The sequence below is a fragment of the Uloborus diversus genome, chromosome 3 (genome assembly GCF_026930045.1).
Source record: "Uloborus diversus isolate 005 chromosome 3, Udiv.v.3.1, whole genome shotgun sequence".
NCBI lineage: Eukaryota > Metazoa > Arthropoda > Arachnida > Araneae > Uloboridae > Uloborus > Uloborus diversus.
This window is the reverse complement of record NC_072733.1, coordinates 45,355,063-45,370,814: the sequence shown is the minus strand read 5'-3', so window position 1 is coordinate 45,370,814 and position 15,752 is coordinate 45,355,063. Positions and strand designations below refer to the sequence as shown.

The 15,752-nt window shown below is 35.4% G+C and overlaps 1 protein-coding gene across 1 annotated transcript; it reads right to left on the bottom strand.

The window, feature by feature from the left end:
• Positions 1-1,542: 1,542 nt before the first annotated feature.
• On the bottom strand, positions 1,543-2,703 carry LOC129218725 (uncharacterized protein K02A2.6-like). The gene has a single exon (XM_054853047.1). It carries the CDS (start codon positions 2,701-2,703, stop codon positions 1,543-1,545), a length of 1,161 nt encoding a protein of 386 aa, XP_054709022.1.
• Between the last annotated feature and the right edge of the window lie 13,049 nt (positions 2,704-15,752).

The following is a 15,752-nucleotide window of genomic DNA, read 5'->3' as shown; positions in this document are numbered from 1 at the left end:
GACACGACGATACAGGCAACGGATATGGCTCAACTGACTTTTTCCCACTTGCGCCACAGCCGAGCTCAACTCTGTGTTGCCATACACATTTTTAAAACATTTCGACCGAAGTGCTTCTTCTTCTGTCCGAGAGCAATGGAGGTCAGCGTTGCGTACATAGAGATCAAGGATAGTGGAGAAAGAGAGGAGATCCGTAAAATATATGTCGAGCTTCACGACATATTCTCCCCCCTGACACAGTTAAGAAAAATCTAAAGCCAAACAAACAAAAAACGAAAACCCCAAAAAATTTTTTTTGTATACGAAACCCTATCACTAACCAACATCTCGCATTAACCAGTCACTTACATGGGTGCTTACATAAACCAGTACCTCAGACGGTACCTTTGAAAAAGCTTGATTAAACAATCATAAAAATATACATGATATACAAAAAGGAAGTATCTAGTAATTCATACATACTTATATGCATCAGAACAGTATGTCAGAAAATAATTTGTTGATGACAAATTATTATTATTATTATTTTTCCACAAGCATATACCCTCAAGTGATAACTCGAGTACTTCACTCAAGAAGGTTCAACTCGTTGTACTTACTCTTAATCCTGATTTTTTCTTTTTTTGATACTTCAACAGAAAAAACATATTAGTTTCAATTTTAAGAAAAACATGAGAAAAATTTTTTTTGAAATCTTCACAACCAAACATTTTCAAATGGTGAAAATAGTACGTAAAATAGTGTATAAGTTTAACTAACATATAATCAAAGTATATTCGACTATGCTTCACAATTGTTATGAATGTATACTCCTCCTTTGTATTCATTTTAATTGCAAAATTTGCATCAGTGGCAAACACTATCTTGACAGTTCACCAAAAAAGTTCTTAGTTTCAGTCACTAAATTTTTTTTTTGAAGAAAACAAAATTTTTTTTTGAAAAGTTCATTTGGCTTTGATGTTGAAAGATGATTGTCACAATTGCTCATAATTAAACTGTCATCTGATTGTAAATTACCAATTTTTTTTATACACACTGTACTTCAATCAAATTTTGTAAAGACACATTAAAAATTATAAACAAACAATGCAAATTAAAATATTGAAAAAAACTATGTACAAAATATTCGAAGACACCAGTTTTCAGATCACTCCAACACAGCCATGTGTATATGTAAGTTCAAACTGATTATGTGTGAATACAAATCACTTCAATCCTTTGGAAAACATCACAATATCCTCCCCTTAAAAATTTTGCAAAAGAGGTAAACTAAAGTGTATGAAACAAATATTAAACCAAATAAAAACCAAGAAATTACCTTCATAATGAAAATTTAAGCTGCCATCACCAGAGGGAATTTTTTTTTTTTTAAACAAAAAAAAAAAAAAAAAAAAAAACCAAAATTCAAAACAAACAAGATCTGTAAACAAAACAAATATGATGCCAGCATCAAAATAACAAACGTAAACAAATAAAGTTTGAATTGAAGAGAAAACCTTAACCTGATCAGTGTGCACCCTGACTCAAGAAAAGTGAAAAAAATTATTGACAACTTCTTAAGTAATACCTTGTTTTATACACTTGAGTTTGTTCCTCGACATTAGAGCTATTTCCCTGATAATGTTGTTTCCTATGGATTGCAGGTCTTAATCTATCAACATGAACTTTAAATGTATTTGCAAAAGAGTTGTTGGCAAACCTAATTAAATAATTCACTGCGTTACATCTTTTAATAACCTGATATGGCCCAGTAAATTTTGGTTTAAATTTGTCCTTAGATCTTAAGTACACTATTTGCCCTTCCTTGATATCCCTGAGCTTAGCATTTTCATGTTGCTTCACATTTTGCTCATATTGTTTTCTCTCTAAATTTGAAAAGGCTGTGGTATACTGTTTCTGTAAGGTTTCAAGGACATGTGCCATATATTGAGTTTTGTCCAATTGAACACATTTTATATCAGGGTTATATGTATCAAAAATCAAAGCCAATTCTATACCAAAGTGAAGAGAATTAGGAGTAAAACCCGTTGAGCTGTGTACAGAACCATTATACAAATTCTGGTGAATTTTTAGCGCATGTGAAAAATTATACCCTTCTTCTTGCATTGCTAAAATAGTGGCCTTTATTCCGGTATTTATCCTTTCACTTTTTCCGTTGGCTTGTGGTCTACCTGAAGAAGTGTGTCTTAGTTTAATACCCAATGTTTTTGACAAGGTCTCACACATTTCAGCTGTAAATTGTGAGCCTAAATCTGTTAAATTTACAGCGGGTCTCCCAAAAATGCTTATATATGTAAACAAATGCTTTGTAACAGATTCCGCAGAAATGTTCGACATTTGGTATAATTGCATATGTCTACTGAAATTGTCAAGCACAGTAAGTACATATTGTCCATTCCCTAGGGGGCCCAAAATGTCGCAAGAAATTTGATGACCTGGTTCATGAGGAATAAAATTTTTGCCTAAAGGAGCTTTTTGCATAGCATAAGGCTTCAATTTAATGCATTTATCACAAGAATAAACCCAATTCAATGTTTCAGCATACATTCCTACCCAAAAATATTTTTGTTTAATGAACTCATAAGTTTTTGCTAACCCTTGATGAGCCAAGCGAGCAATTGCCATAACCTTAGGTCTCAGTGACTTAGGAACAACAATTTTATGTACTACTTCATTATTTTTCTTGTCGTTGAAAGCATACATCAGTACCTTACTTGAAGGGTGGATAAAATATTGGTCCACTTTTTTAGTTCTACGTTTTGACGACATTTTTTGTAAAATTACAGCTAATTCACAATCTTTTTGCTTGTCTAAATGACTCATCAGAAATTTCTAACTTAGGGTCATGTGGGTTCCGATTAGAAACATTTAGCTGATTTACAAACTCATAGGTGTCATTATTTTCCTGATTGTTATTACTACAATTTTGAGTTTCCCTAGAGCTACTAGTCATACTTCTAAAATTTTCCTGCCAATTATCTAGACTACCCTCGGTTTCGTCCTCATCCTCTATATTTATAATGGGTAAAATTGCACTAGAATTTAAAAGATCTTGATTTTCTTTTAAACTTTCATTTGGTAACTGTTCAGAAATTCTAGAGATAAAATCCGAAAGCACATTTAATTCCCTTTTTATAAATTTCATGGTAAATGTATATTCACTTAATTGTAATAGCCATCTAGTAGTCAAATCAGCAGGCGATGAAATCTTTTTATAATGCTGCAGTGGTAGACTATCAGTCAATATACAAAAATGACGTGAATAAAGATGGTATTTAAATGCTTGTACCCCTTTTACAATTGCCATTAACTCAAGTTTAATTGCAGGATACCTTTTCTCATGTTTGGAGAGTGCTAACCGGGTGTAATTTCCCGTCATGTTCCTGCATTAGTACCGCAGCAATCGCTATGCCACTAGCATCAGTATTTAGTACGAATTCTTTATTCCAGTCAGGAAGTTTTACAAAAGGTGCAGCGAAAAAATTTCTTTGCAACAAATTAAATGCTCTAGTGTGTTCAGAAGTCCACTTAAACTTATTTTTATGAGATGTTAGTTCAGTAAGTGGTTTAGTAAGTTCCGCATATGAGGGAATCAAATGTCTGTAGTAACCACATAATCCTACAAATCTCTTGACTTGTTCTGAAGTTTTGGGAATAGGAAATGAAGTTACTTTTACGATGTTGGATTTAACAGGTGACACGATGCCCTGTGTTATGCTAAATCCTAGATAATCTATACTCGTTTTATGAAAAATACATTTTTCAGGAGATAGGGTTATGTTATATTTCTGGAAAGAACGAACGGAAGCTGCGGCAGTTGGCTTCGGAACATTGGAGAGTGCGCATCACATGCTAGAGCGGGTCATTGACCTTGGTCGAAAAATGGGAGATAAAAAAATGGAGCAGCACTTACAGCACCCCACTGCTTGAGGGATCGAGTCCGCTACATCCGCCCAGCGATCAAGGGCGATTGGATTTTCCACCACTAAAACGCAACCGCTCCCACGGCGCGCCGCCGACGAAGTTTTGTTCAAGTTCAACGTGACAACACTGCCGCAGCCACCCTACAGTCCCGACTTGGCTCCAAGAGACTTTTTCCTCTTCCCGCGAATCAAGACAGGCCTAAAGAGGAAGCGATTCGACTCCATCGACGGGAAAAAAAACAGTCCAGCAGGCTTCGACGACAGCCCTTTACAGCATGTCGCCCTAAGACTTCCAGAAGGGCTACTGACAATGGATAACGCCCTGGCTGCGCTGTGTTGCTATGCTGAAGGATCATATTTTGAAGAATTTTAGTCCACTATACTTAATTGTCCAAATAATTTCTAGTTATGAGATCAGTCTTGAAACTTTTGAATCATACCCTGTATGCTAGCAAAAATCCTAATTTTGACAAGATAATACTGAAAACAGCGTTAACTTTCTTTAAAATGTAGTTAATTTTATAACCGTTTCCAAAAAGTAAGACTAATAATTTATTCCAAATGTGTTTTTTTTCTTCACTTTTGATTCTTGCCAAAAACAAACATACATAATGGTACATGGTGGTCCTAAAACATAATAGAAAGAAAGCGATCGTTCTCAGAAAGAAAAAACAGCATGCAAAAACAGGAAATCATTTTTTGAAATATATACATGTGGGACGCCGAGCTACTGGTAATAACTATGAAAATGCTGGTATTCACTTATAAAACCACTCATTGATGACATCATTTTAGCTACTAAACATTTAATGATAACTAAACTACACATAACTAATATTTACAAAAATGATTACAATGCAGAAGTGCAGCCGTCTTGCTGCTCGTCTTTACACCACGTCTTACGTCTTTCGTCTCCTCAAAGTTATTCACTAATCAAAAGGTTTTACCGCCCTTGGCGCTATTCGTTTTGTCGCCGGACTCTACGTCGTCATCTCTTGGCGAGTTTTACATACAAGAAAGCTAAAATGTAGGAAGGGCTGTGCAAGTGTACCAGGGTGTACCAGAGTCGGCACCACAAGTTCGGCCGTCCTGCACTCGACTGGACCTCCAGGCGAACCTGAAAATATAGTAAGCAAAAAAAAAAAAAAAAAAAAAAAAACAACAATTAAACTAAAATTAAATTGGTTGAAAAAGTTTTTCGTCTTCAAAAGTTCAGTCTTTGATTTTGCTCGTCTTAAAATTTTTCGTCTTCACAAAAATGTTCGTCTGCAAATGAAAACTGTCCGTCTTTAAAAATATTTCGTCTTTAAAATTTTTTCTTCGTCCTCGTCTTTGAAAAAAATTCGTCTTCATCTTTAAAAACAAATATCGTCTTCGTCTTAAAAAATATCGTCTTCGTCTTTAAAAAATATCGTCTTCGTCTTTAAAAAATATCGTCTTCATCTTTAAAAAATGTCGTCTTCGTCTTTAAAAAATTCACCTTCGTCTTTAAAAAAAAAATCTTCGTCGTCGTGCGTTTCGTCTTTTATCATTTGTTTCGTCTTTCTTTCGTCATTTGTGTTTTCTTTCATCTTTTTCGTCTTCTTTTGGTATTCGTATTCGTTTTTCGTCTTTAAATTGAAAGTATGGACAGTTGGTTACAAAAAGTCGGTGTTCTTTTCTTCTATTTTTTACACTTCTTTGCTACTTTTAATCTTTTTTTTTTTTAATTAACATTCCGAAAAGTTGTTCCATGGTTTAAGGAATTCTGCGCATGTTGATGTGCAGTTTGGTCCTTCGTGAGTTCCTTCTTTGATGACATCAAACGTATTTCCTCCTTTCACCTTCGTTATTCTGTACGGGCCTAGGTACTTCGGTTTAAGTTTTAGGTGAGGTCCAAATTGCGTTCTTTTGATGGCGACAAAATCGTTAACTTCGTAAGGCTTCGGTTTTTTCCTTCGTAAATTGTATGTCTTCTTGTTTTCTTCCTGAATTTTAAAAATGTGTTCCTTTGCATGTTTTCTCATATCTTCTCTTTGGGCTTCAAAACTGGCTTGAAATTCAACTTCAATCATTTCTTTCAGCTTTTCAAGTCCTGCAACCTTCATCTTCGTTCCAAAAAGTAATTCAAATGGAGTTTTATCAATGCTTCTTTGATATGTTGAGTTAATGGCTTGTTGCAGTTTATTCGTGTGCTTGTACCACTGAGTAGGGTTTTCCAAGGACAATTTAGAAAGAATTGCAATAATTGTTTGATTAATTCGTTCGACTTGGCCATTTGCTCTTGGTAATCCTGTCGTTATAAAATGATGATTAATGCCTTCTTTTGCGCAGTAATCAGCAAATTCACTGGAAGTAAATGCTGGTCCTTTATCGGATATTATTTGTGAAGGGTTTCCAAATACAGTCTTTTGAAGCTCTAATTTGGCTATGGTTTCAACAGACGTCGTTGTTTTTGTTGGGTAGATCCATACAAACTTAGTAAAGGCGTCAACTACAACAAAAATGTGTTTGCAATTTTTGTTAGTACTCTCTAAGGGTCCAGTGTGGTCAACATCATACGTTTTCAGTGGGACGTCTTCTTTATGCAAGGGATGCAAAAGACCTTCTTTTTTTCCCTTTTTATGGTTCAGAAGTATACAATGGACACAGTTTCCTATTATTTTTTCTATTTTCTGTCTTAGTTTTGGGATAAAATAATATTCTTCTATTTCCTTTTCAGTATACTTGATACCTGAGTGACTTTTCTCGTGCGCATTTCTTATTATTTCTGTTTGCATATTATCTGGCACAACCACTAATTCTTTACCTTCAACAAATTTATATAATATTCCATTTCTATCACAATAATCTTCATAATCTGAAATTTTAAGTAATTCCTTAATAGTTTTAATTTCAGTATCTTTATCTTGAGCTGATTTCAGCTGTGGCAACAAATTATCGACTGAAATGCAAAACACGTCGATAGGGGAGCGGCTGAGAGCGTCAACATGTGGCATCTTGCTTCCGGGACGATGTTCAGAGTCATAATTAAATTCCTGTAGTAACAAAGCCCAACGAGCTACACGGGTACATAAGTCTCGTTTTGACAACGTTTTCTCAAACGCGGCGCAATCGGTTTCAATTTTGAAATGGATACCCAAAGGTAAACACGGAACTTCTTTATCCCTTCGATGACGGCTAGGGCCTCAAGTTCATAACTAGAATATTTCTTTTCGGCATCAGTCGTTTTTCTACTCATGAAATAGGTTGGATGAAAATTCTTTTCATTCGGTGGTTTTTGCATTAAAATACCCTTCTAGGCTAGCGTCCGTATGAAGTTCAGTCTCAAATTTAGGGTTGTAGATTCCCAAAACAGGTGTGTCAGCTAACAACATTTTTAATTGGTTGAACGCATGTTTTTCTTCGACTCCAAAATGAAATTTTCGATCCTTTTTCAAGAGATCGCTTAACGGCCTAGCTATTATGGAATATTTCGGGATAAACTTCCTAAAATATCCTGTTAAACCTAAAAAGCTTTGAACCTTTCTCAAATTAGTCGGCTCTGGAAAATTAAGAACTGCTTTAGTTTTTAAAGTAGATGGAAAAATATTTCGACCCTCGATTACATGTCCTAAAAAATCAATACGTTTTTTCAAGAAATGGGACTTCTTAAAATTGACTTCAAGTCCGTATTCGCTTGCAGTTTTTAAGACCAGTTCAAGCCGTTCAATACCTTCTTCGGGAGAGGAAGACAAAATGATTATATCATCCATATAAGGCAAAACAATACCCTTATTAATTAATTCTCGAAAAATAGTGTTGATATATCTTGTAAAGATCGCCGGAGAGTTACATAATCCGAAAGGGACTTGGCGAAATTGGTATTGTCCTTCATGAGTTACAAATGACGTATATCTTCTGCTCTCTTCACTTACATTTACATGAAAAAAAGCGTTTTTGAGGTCAATAGTACTAAAAATATTGGAGCCCTGCAGTCTATCCAAAATATCTTCAATTAGTGGAAGGGGAAATCTATCTTTTACTATAACCTTATTTAGTTTTCTATAATCAATGCATACGCGCGGTGTCCCATCTTTCTTTTTTACAATAACCACTGGACTGCAATACTCGGAGGAACTGGGTTCCACTACACCTTCTTTTAACCATTCGGCAACCTGAGCTTCGACGATCATTTTTTCTGAGAATGCCAACCTACGGGGATGATGAGATATAGGTACGTCATTTTTTACCAAAATTTTTAACTCAACATTAGTGGTTTTAATTTTTTGAGGCACATAGTTGGAAATCAATGTCTTTACTTTAGATCTTAAATCAAGAGGAATATCAGGGGAAATATTCATTTCAACTTCTTCAACACATACATTAATTGGCAAGACAGATAAAACTTCATAATGTTCTGCATCTTTGGGTTTAGCTTGAATCGTAACACCATTATCATCAATTATTGTTATTCCTTGCATCAAAACATTTAGTCCGATAATTACATCGCAAGCCATTATTTCGTTATTCACCACAACTACATCTGCTTTACATTTAAAATTGTCAATTTGAATATCACTCTCAAAAACTCCAACTGGTTTTACTTGACATTTTCCGAATCCTGACAAAACAGTATTTAAAGGAAGTAATTGAAATCGCTCACCAAGAGAATTCAATTTTTTGAAAATCGATTCCCGGATTAATGTGGCTTGTGACCCTGAATCGACAATAGCATTTTTTACCACTGAGTTACCAATTTTTACTTCTTTATTTAAATTTTTCTTCTTTGGAACATTTAAATGAGCAACGTCTGGTTTCTTATTAGGGCAATTAGAAGCTTTGTGCCCAAAATTTTCGCACTGAAAACATTTAAGCCCCTTATCCTTGTGTACACAATTTTTTGAAATGTGGTTTTTCAAACCGCAATTGTAACAAATTTTTTCTCTGTAGTTTTCCTTGTTGGTGTTATATCGCGTCTTCTCATTATTTTGTTCATAGTGTATCTTATTTTTATTGTTTAAATCTCTTTTGAAATTGGAAGTATACCCACTCTTTTTTAAGCGATCATCATTTGACATTTTTTGCTTGGTTCTGTCGAAAGGTTTCTCATTTCTAGCCAAATCATTTTTCATTACTTCGTATACTTTGAGTTTTTCTTTAAAATCATTTATATCGCGCGCTCCATAAAGAATTGTTTTATTTTCCGGTTTATCTTGAATTCCCTTTATTACATAACTGATAAGAGATATGTCATCAATACGTCCAGAAAGAGCCAATTGTTTCATCTTTAAAAAATATTCTTGCGTAGTCTCAGAATGTCGCATTTTACGCTCGCTCATTAAACTATGAAGCGAAGCCGAATTAACTTGTGTGGAATATTCGCTGATTAGCGCTTTCTTTAATTTTTCATAAGAATTAATATTTTGTTCGGTGTTGATAAATAATGCGGCATTTCCTCCAAAACAGCGTTTAGCAAAAATAAATTTTTGAACTTCAGTAAGATTAAATAACTTAGAAACACTTTCAAAAGTTTCTACCCAAGAAGAAATGTTCTCATGCGGTTCTGCATTAAATTTCGGCAGGGAGTGTTCAATATCAGAATAATGTAAAAGATAGCTCGTAGCCAAAACATTGCCTGAATCAGAATAATTAATTACAGGCGGCTGTGCTACTTTGTTTTCAATTCCCGCTGATAAATCGTCACTAATAACTTCCTCGTTCTGACCGGACTGCTGATGATCCGAGAATGAGTCATCTTCTGACTCGGAATGTTGTTCGTCAAGCTTTGACAGCGCAGCAATATCTGTCAGAAAGGAGAGAATGCTTTTTGCTAACTCAGATTTATTTCCTTCCAAGGGAATGTTCAAAAAATTTGCAATAGTTATTATTTCGTTAAGAGAAAATTTTTTCTCAATGTCTTTTAATTTATTTTTGAATTCATCTGATTCTGGGTTGAATTCAAATCCCGTAAAATTTCTTAAGCGCTTTCTATTGGAACTGTCCCCGTTATCAGAAAATATAAAACGGTGGAGAAGCACTATTTTTTCTCGCTTAAAGTCTCTGAGCGCAAAGTCAATGTTTTTAATCTCTTTCAATTGCATCTTTGAAGAAAAGAAATTCACTCACCCCTTTTCCGGATGCTTGAAATCAGATTATCCAACAGAGAATTTCAGATAGTTCACAAGGCACAGTCACATTTCACTCAGTTCTTTCTCTCTTTTTTTTTCGGAAACAGTATCAATTAGTTTTCCGGTTAATCACACTTGCAAACATTATACTCCAAAAGAATTTTATTGTAGGCGTTCCTCATATCGATCCTTAATCCCCCTTCTGAATTTTTTGTGGGACGCCGAGCTACTGGTAATAACTATGAAAATGCTGGTATTCACTTATAAAACCACTCATTGATGACATCATTTTAGCTACTAAACATTTAATGATAACTAAACTACACATAACTAATATTTACAAAAATGATTACAATGCAGAAGTGCAGCCGTCTTGCTGCTCGTCTTTACACCACGTCTTACGTCTTTCGTCTCCTCAAAGTTATTCACTAATCAAAAGGTTTTACCGCCCTTTGCGCTATTCGTTTTGTCGCCGGACTCTACGTCGTCATCTCTTGGCGAGTTTTACATACAAGAAAGCTAAAATGTAGGAAGGGCTGTGCAATAGGGTGTCCCGAAAAAAAAAATTTTCCGTTTTTCTTAATGCAAGACCTCTCAAAATTTGCGAAATCGATCGTAAATTACAAAAATAATTTAAAAAATAGAATAAAACTATATCTTCAGGGCTCTACCGATCGTCAAAATTTTGAAAAATTGTCATTTTTATGGCAACTGAAAAAGAAGTACTGTGAATAAAGTTATAAATTTACTGTGAAATAAAAGCTCGACAGCTGAAATAAAAAGATCGTGATTCGTAATATCAACACGAACAGAAAAAAAAAAAAAGAAAACATATGGTGATTACTACTGTAAATGTCTATATGGGAATAACCCCCATTTCCGCAGTAGAATCGTCCACGAAGCTTGGCGCCACGTCTCGATTTGCATGTAACAATATGTTACTGACGACTTCGACTTTGTTTGGTTTCAACTTGCTAATTCCTTTTACTTGTTTCGAGGACTTTCTTGGCTTGACTCACGGGTGTTTTCTTCGTAGCCAAAGTAATTTTAATGCTATAAAAGTACAGTTGCAATTGTTAGTGTTATATGCCGATTCTGTTAGTTTTAAGTAATGAGTTCGAGACGTAGTGAGACTACTTGTGCTATACTGGGACCCTACAAGGAACTTGATGATCGGCAGCTACCTACTGTAAAAGACGTCATAAAATTTATTTTATTTGTCAGGAGGGAACAGAAATGTATGCATAATGGAAAGGACCCTTCCAGTTCAGATATATATACAATTGTTTCTGAAAAAATCAACAGTATTTGGACAAAAGCTTCAATTCCAATCGTAACTAAGGAACGAGTAATTCAATTATTAAAATTCTATTTCGAAACGTACGTCAATTTGAAACGATACCCCAGAAGCAAACGAAGTGATAGTTTTGAAAATAAACTGAAGTGCGTTTTAGAGTCATCTGAGAAGCTCTTCGACGTTGCGGCTTGTAAGTGCCCTGTATTTGAGTCTTGTTCGTGTTTAAAACCTAAAAAAGTTCCCATCAATGAGAGAAGTTTCTTGTTGGATCAAAGAAATGACAGGAAAATGGTGATAAGAGGTGTCGATAAGAAAGAAACAGCTAAATTAATGAAACAACAGCAGAGAAAACTTGAAAGGGCAGCAAAAAAGTCTTCTACTGAAAATAACGATTCTGTCTCAGCAAATTTTGATGACGATTCGATGCGTGAATTTTCTCCAGAAACGTATCCCATAATAGAGACGAATACGGCCTCTACAGGGACACCATCAACTTCAACGACAAACAGGAATACACTGATCTTGCCAACAGTTGCTAAGGTCTGTGATAGATACGGTTTGTCGACGCGATCTGCTGCTGCTGTTGCTTCTGCAGTTTTAGCTGATGTCGGATAGGTTTCAAAAGAAGATTTAACTCTAGTTGCTGATAAACACAAAATCCACAGAGCTGTAGCTAAAGCTCGGAAAGAAGCTTCCAAAGATATTGGAAGCATTGTTATAAAAAGCATTTACTTTGATGGACGTAAAGACAAGACTCTGATAAATGAGAAAATAGGAGCTCGTTACCATCGCAAAGAAATTTTTGAAGAGCACATCTCAATTTTAGCAGAACCCGGATCAATTTATTTGGGACACACAACGCCAAGTCGTGGCACTGCAAAATCAATTCTAACTTCGATTACAGCTCTATTAGAAGGTCAATGCTTGAATTTAGAAGACGAGATTTGCGTTGGATGTGACGGAACTGCAATAAACACCGGTTGGAAGGGTGGCGTGATTCAATATTTAGAGGAGTATTTGGAAAGACCATTGCAATGGTGTGTGTGTATGCTTCATGCCAACGAATTACCCCTTCGTCATTTATTCTTGACCTTAGATGGTTGCACTTTGGGTCCTAAAGAATATTCCGGACCTATTGGAAAACAGTTAGCTGGTTGTGAAAATAAAATGACATTGTTTTTTTGCGCGGTGGATGATAATTTGCCTAATTTGCCGAAAAATGTGGTTGATGAACTAAGCACGGATCAAAAATATCTTTATGAGATTTGTCAAGCTGTATCAACTGGTTTCTGTAGTCCTGAGCTGGCAAATCGCCAACCTGGAAAAATGGCGCACTCGAGATGGCTTACTTCTGCTAATCGTATACTCAGACTTTATGTAAGTACTCTTAATCCAACAGAAAATTTGCGATTACTTGTTAACTACGTGGTTAAAGTGTACGCTCCAGTTTGGTTCTTAATCAAGCAAAAGTCATCTTTTAAGGAAGCAGCCAAACATCTTTTTCAAATGATTGTGTACTCTCGATTGTTACCCGAAAACTTGAAATCTCTTGTGTATTCTGTTATCAAAAGAAATGCTTTTTTTGCGCACCCAGAAAACCTGCTGGTCAGTATGTTGTTTGATGATAGGGAGCACATTCGGGAGTTAGCATTACGAAGAATAAAATAAGCTAGAGATGCTGAAAGTAGCACTAAACGCAGAATATTTAAAACACCAAAAATTAACTTCTCTGCTAAAGATTATACGGAAATAATTGTCTGGCAAGAGTGTCAGGTTACAGCACCACCGGTTCTTCGACATATTTCTAACGAGATCCTTCAAATTATGGCAAAAGATAATACTCGACGTTAAATCCCGGTTGTCACAAATTTGCCATTTCAACTGCGCTTGCGCACGGACATAGCTTTTTGGGCTTTCTGTTTTAAGATTTCGTGTTGCTTGTTTATATTTAGGTTGTGCTAGAGTCCCAACAAATAAATGAATGCGATTATAGAGTATTTTCACAGCGATTTCGGGATACATTATATGAAACTACGGATATGAATAACTGATAATCTTCATAAAGAAAAGAGAAAAATTACACTTCAATATTTATTTGTTTGGAAATTTTTATTTAACGTAAAAGGTAAAACATGTTATGTACTTCAAAAATGATCGGAATATTACAAATATCCGTCTTTTGCATATATTTTACGTTAGGCGTAAACAGCTTAGTATTATACATTTGTATTTAGGTTGAGGGTTCCGCTTTGTATTGGAAGTGATGCTGCAGATCGAGTACGCTCTTCTGAGGTTAAAAATTTGGCCCTGAAAAGGGCCTTTGTTGGATAGAAAAATCAGGCTCCGAATCCATTAATAATTAAGACGCAAAACTCAATCTTTACCGAGGCGTAAAAACTAAATCAAAGACAGCTTTGTAATTTCTAATTTTTATCTGTTCTTATCTCATATTAACAAATTTAAATGTTTTTCATTAGTTTGAGCAAGAGCTTCGAAATCGGCAAAGTCTGCGCGCAAGCGCAGTTGAAATGGCAAATTTGTGATAACCGGGATTTAACGTCGAGTAAAGATAATAGCTTGGAAATCGTTGACTTTCCTTGCCACTCACAATCTGTGGAAAGATGTGTTAAACTAATAACACAGGCTTCACAAAGTGTTACTAACGCTACTTCTAGAGATGGCTTCGTTAGAACCAGGTTGCAATCTCGCGCAGAAATGCCAAATTTTGGACACAAAATAAGTTTAAATTCTAAACTTTTGTCATTATTTATAAACTGTAGTTTGTTTATTTTGTTTTCTTGTGCTTTGTTTCATTAGTTTCTTAAATAAAATGCTTTCTAAACTTTATTTTTGTATTTTTTAAATCATATCGTTTAAGTCTGTCAAAAATGTGAAATATGCAAAACTTCAAAGAGCTGTAGAGCCCTGAAGATGACACGCAATTCCATTTTTTTTACCTTTTTCGTGATCTGTGAAAAATTTCGCAAATTTTGACACCTCTTGTGATAGTGTAGCTCAAATTTATTTTTTTCTCATATATGGACGGGACACCCTACTGTGCAAGTGTACCAGGGTGTACCAGAGTCGGCACCACATACATACAAATGTCATTCAAGATTCTCGATTTGTTATTCAAGAGTCTCGTAAGGTCCACCGTCCCCAGTTATAGTATTATAAAACTCGTTTTTGGATAACTTGCTGGAGTGTCGAAACCAACAAGGGCATCAAACCCACTTCTAAAGGTGATTTTAGGTCTTTTGGTGATTTAAAGCATTTTCTATAGATTATATCCTTCATTATGTCCCCATAAGAAGATTTCGCATGGATTTAAGAACGGACGATATGGGGGACATCTCTATCCCGTGCCCAGTGAATTTCTCTATATTTAATGCAATTCCATTTCCAGCCACGTGAAGATGTCCGCAGCTGTATGGGGATGAACCATATTTTGCAAGAACCAGTGCCGGTGTGTCATGTTAAGAGAACGCGCTCCAGGGCCCAACTAATGATGACCTTGTATGAACGCAACCTAACCCGCTGACTAACCAGTTTTTCTAACCATGGAACCACACAACTTAAGTAATCATGAAAAAAGTTTAAAATGGTCGCATTCGAAAAATCATATTTAGAATTTTTTTGACCCACGAACTGTGTGCTTTCGTCCCCTTGTTTTAGAGATATGTGGTCTTAAAACCTGCTGAAATCTCAAGAAAAGTTGCTAAATTTGAAGACTTGGCAAGAAATTTAAAACACCGCGCCATTTCATCGTCAGAATCATTTAAGGCATCTGATTTCCATTTTAGGTCATCTAAGGCGTGTGAAAGATGTGTTGCTTTAATCCCTTACTTGTGTGAGTTAAATTAAAGAATCACCATCAAGCCTATAAAGTGAAATGTAGTAAGCTTTATGACAACTAGAGGAACGACAAATTTACAATGAAATTAAACATAAATTGTATCATTTCATTCGTGATAATAATACATTTCAGTATACATAGTCAAGATTCAGTTAACGTTTACTCTAGCATACAACCACCGATAATCATACACGTCTCGCTACAACCGTCTATTTATATTCGCTTCGATCCGCCTTTCAGAGGGCGCTGCTCAGCAACGCATGCGCTACCGGTCTGTAATTCTAATCGTTTGCATATTATGCCCTACTTTACATGTCCTGCAATTTTCAGCTCACTAACGTAAGTCCTTCGTGGTGTTGCAATTTTCACAAAAACGAGTGTACATGTTTTTAATGGGTTATAGTTTCAGAGTTTAAATATTGATTTTCGAAATGATATTGGCATCCAAAGTGGCTGTCAAAATCGTTCACATGAAAAATAGCCCATTTTCAATGCGCTGTAGCTCAAGTGTGTTACCTTGTATCTTCTTTTTGTTGGTACCGTTAGAAAGAACACACTTTTCCAATAAAACTGTTTTTTCTTTCCGG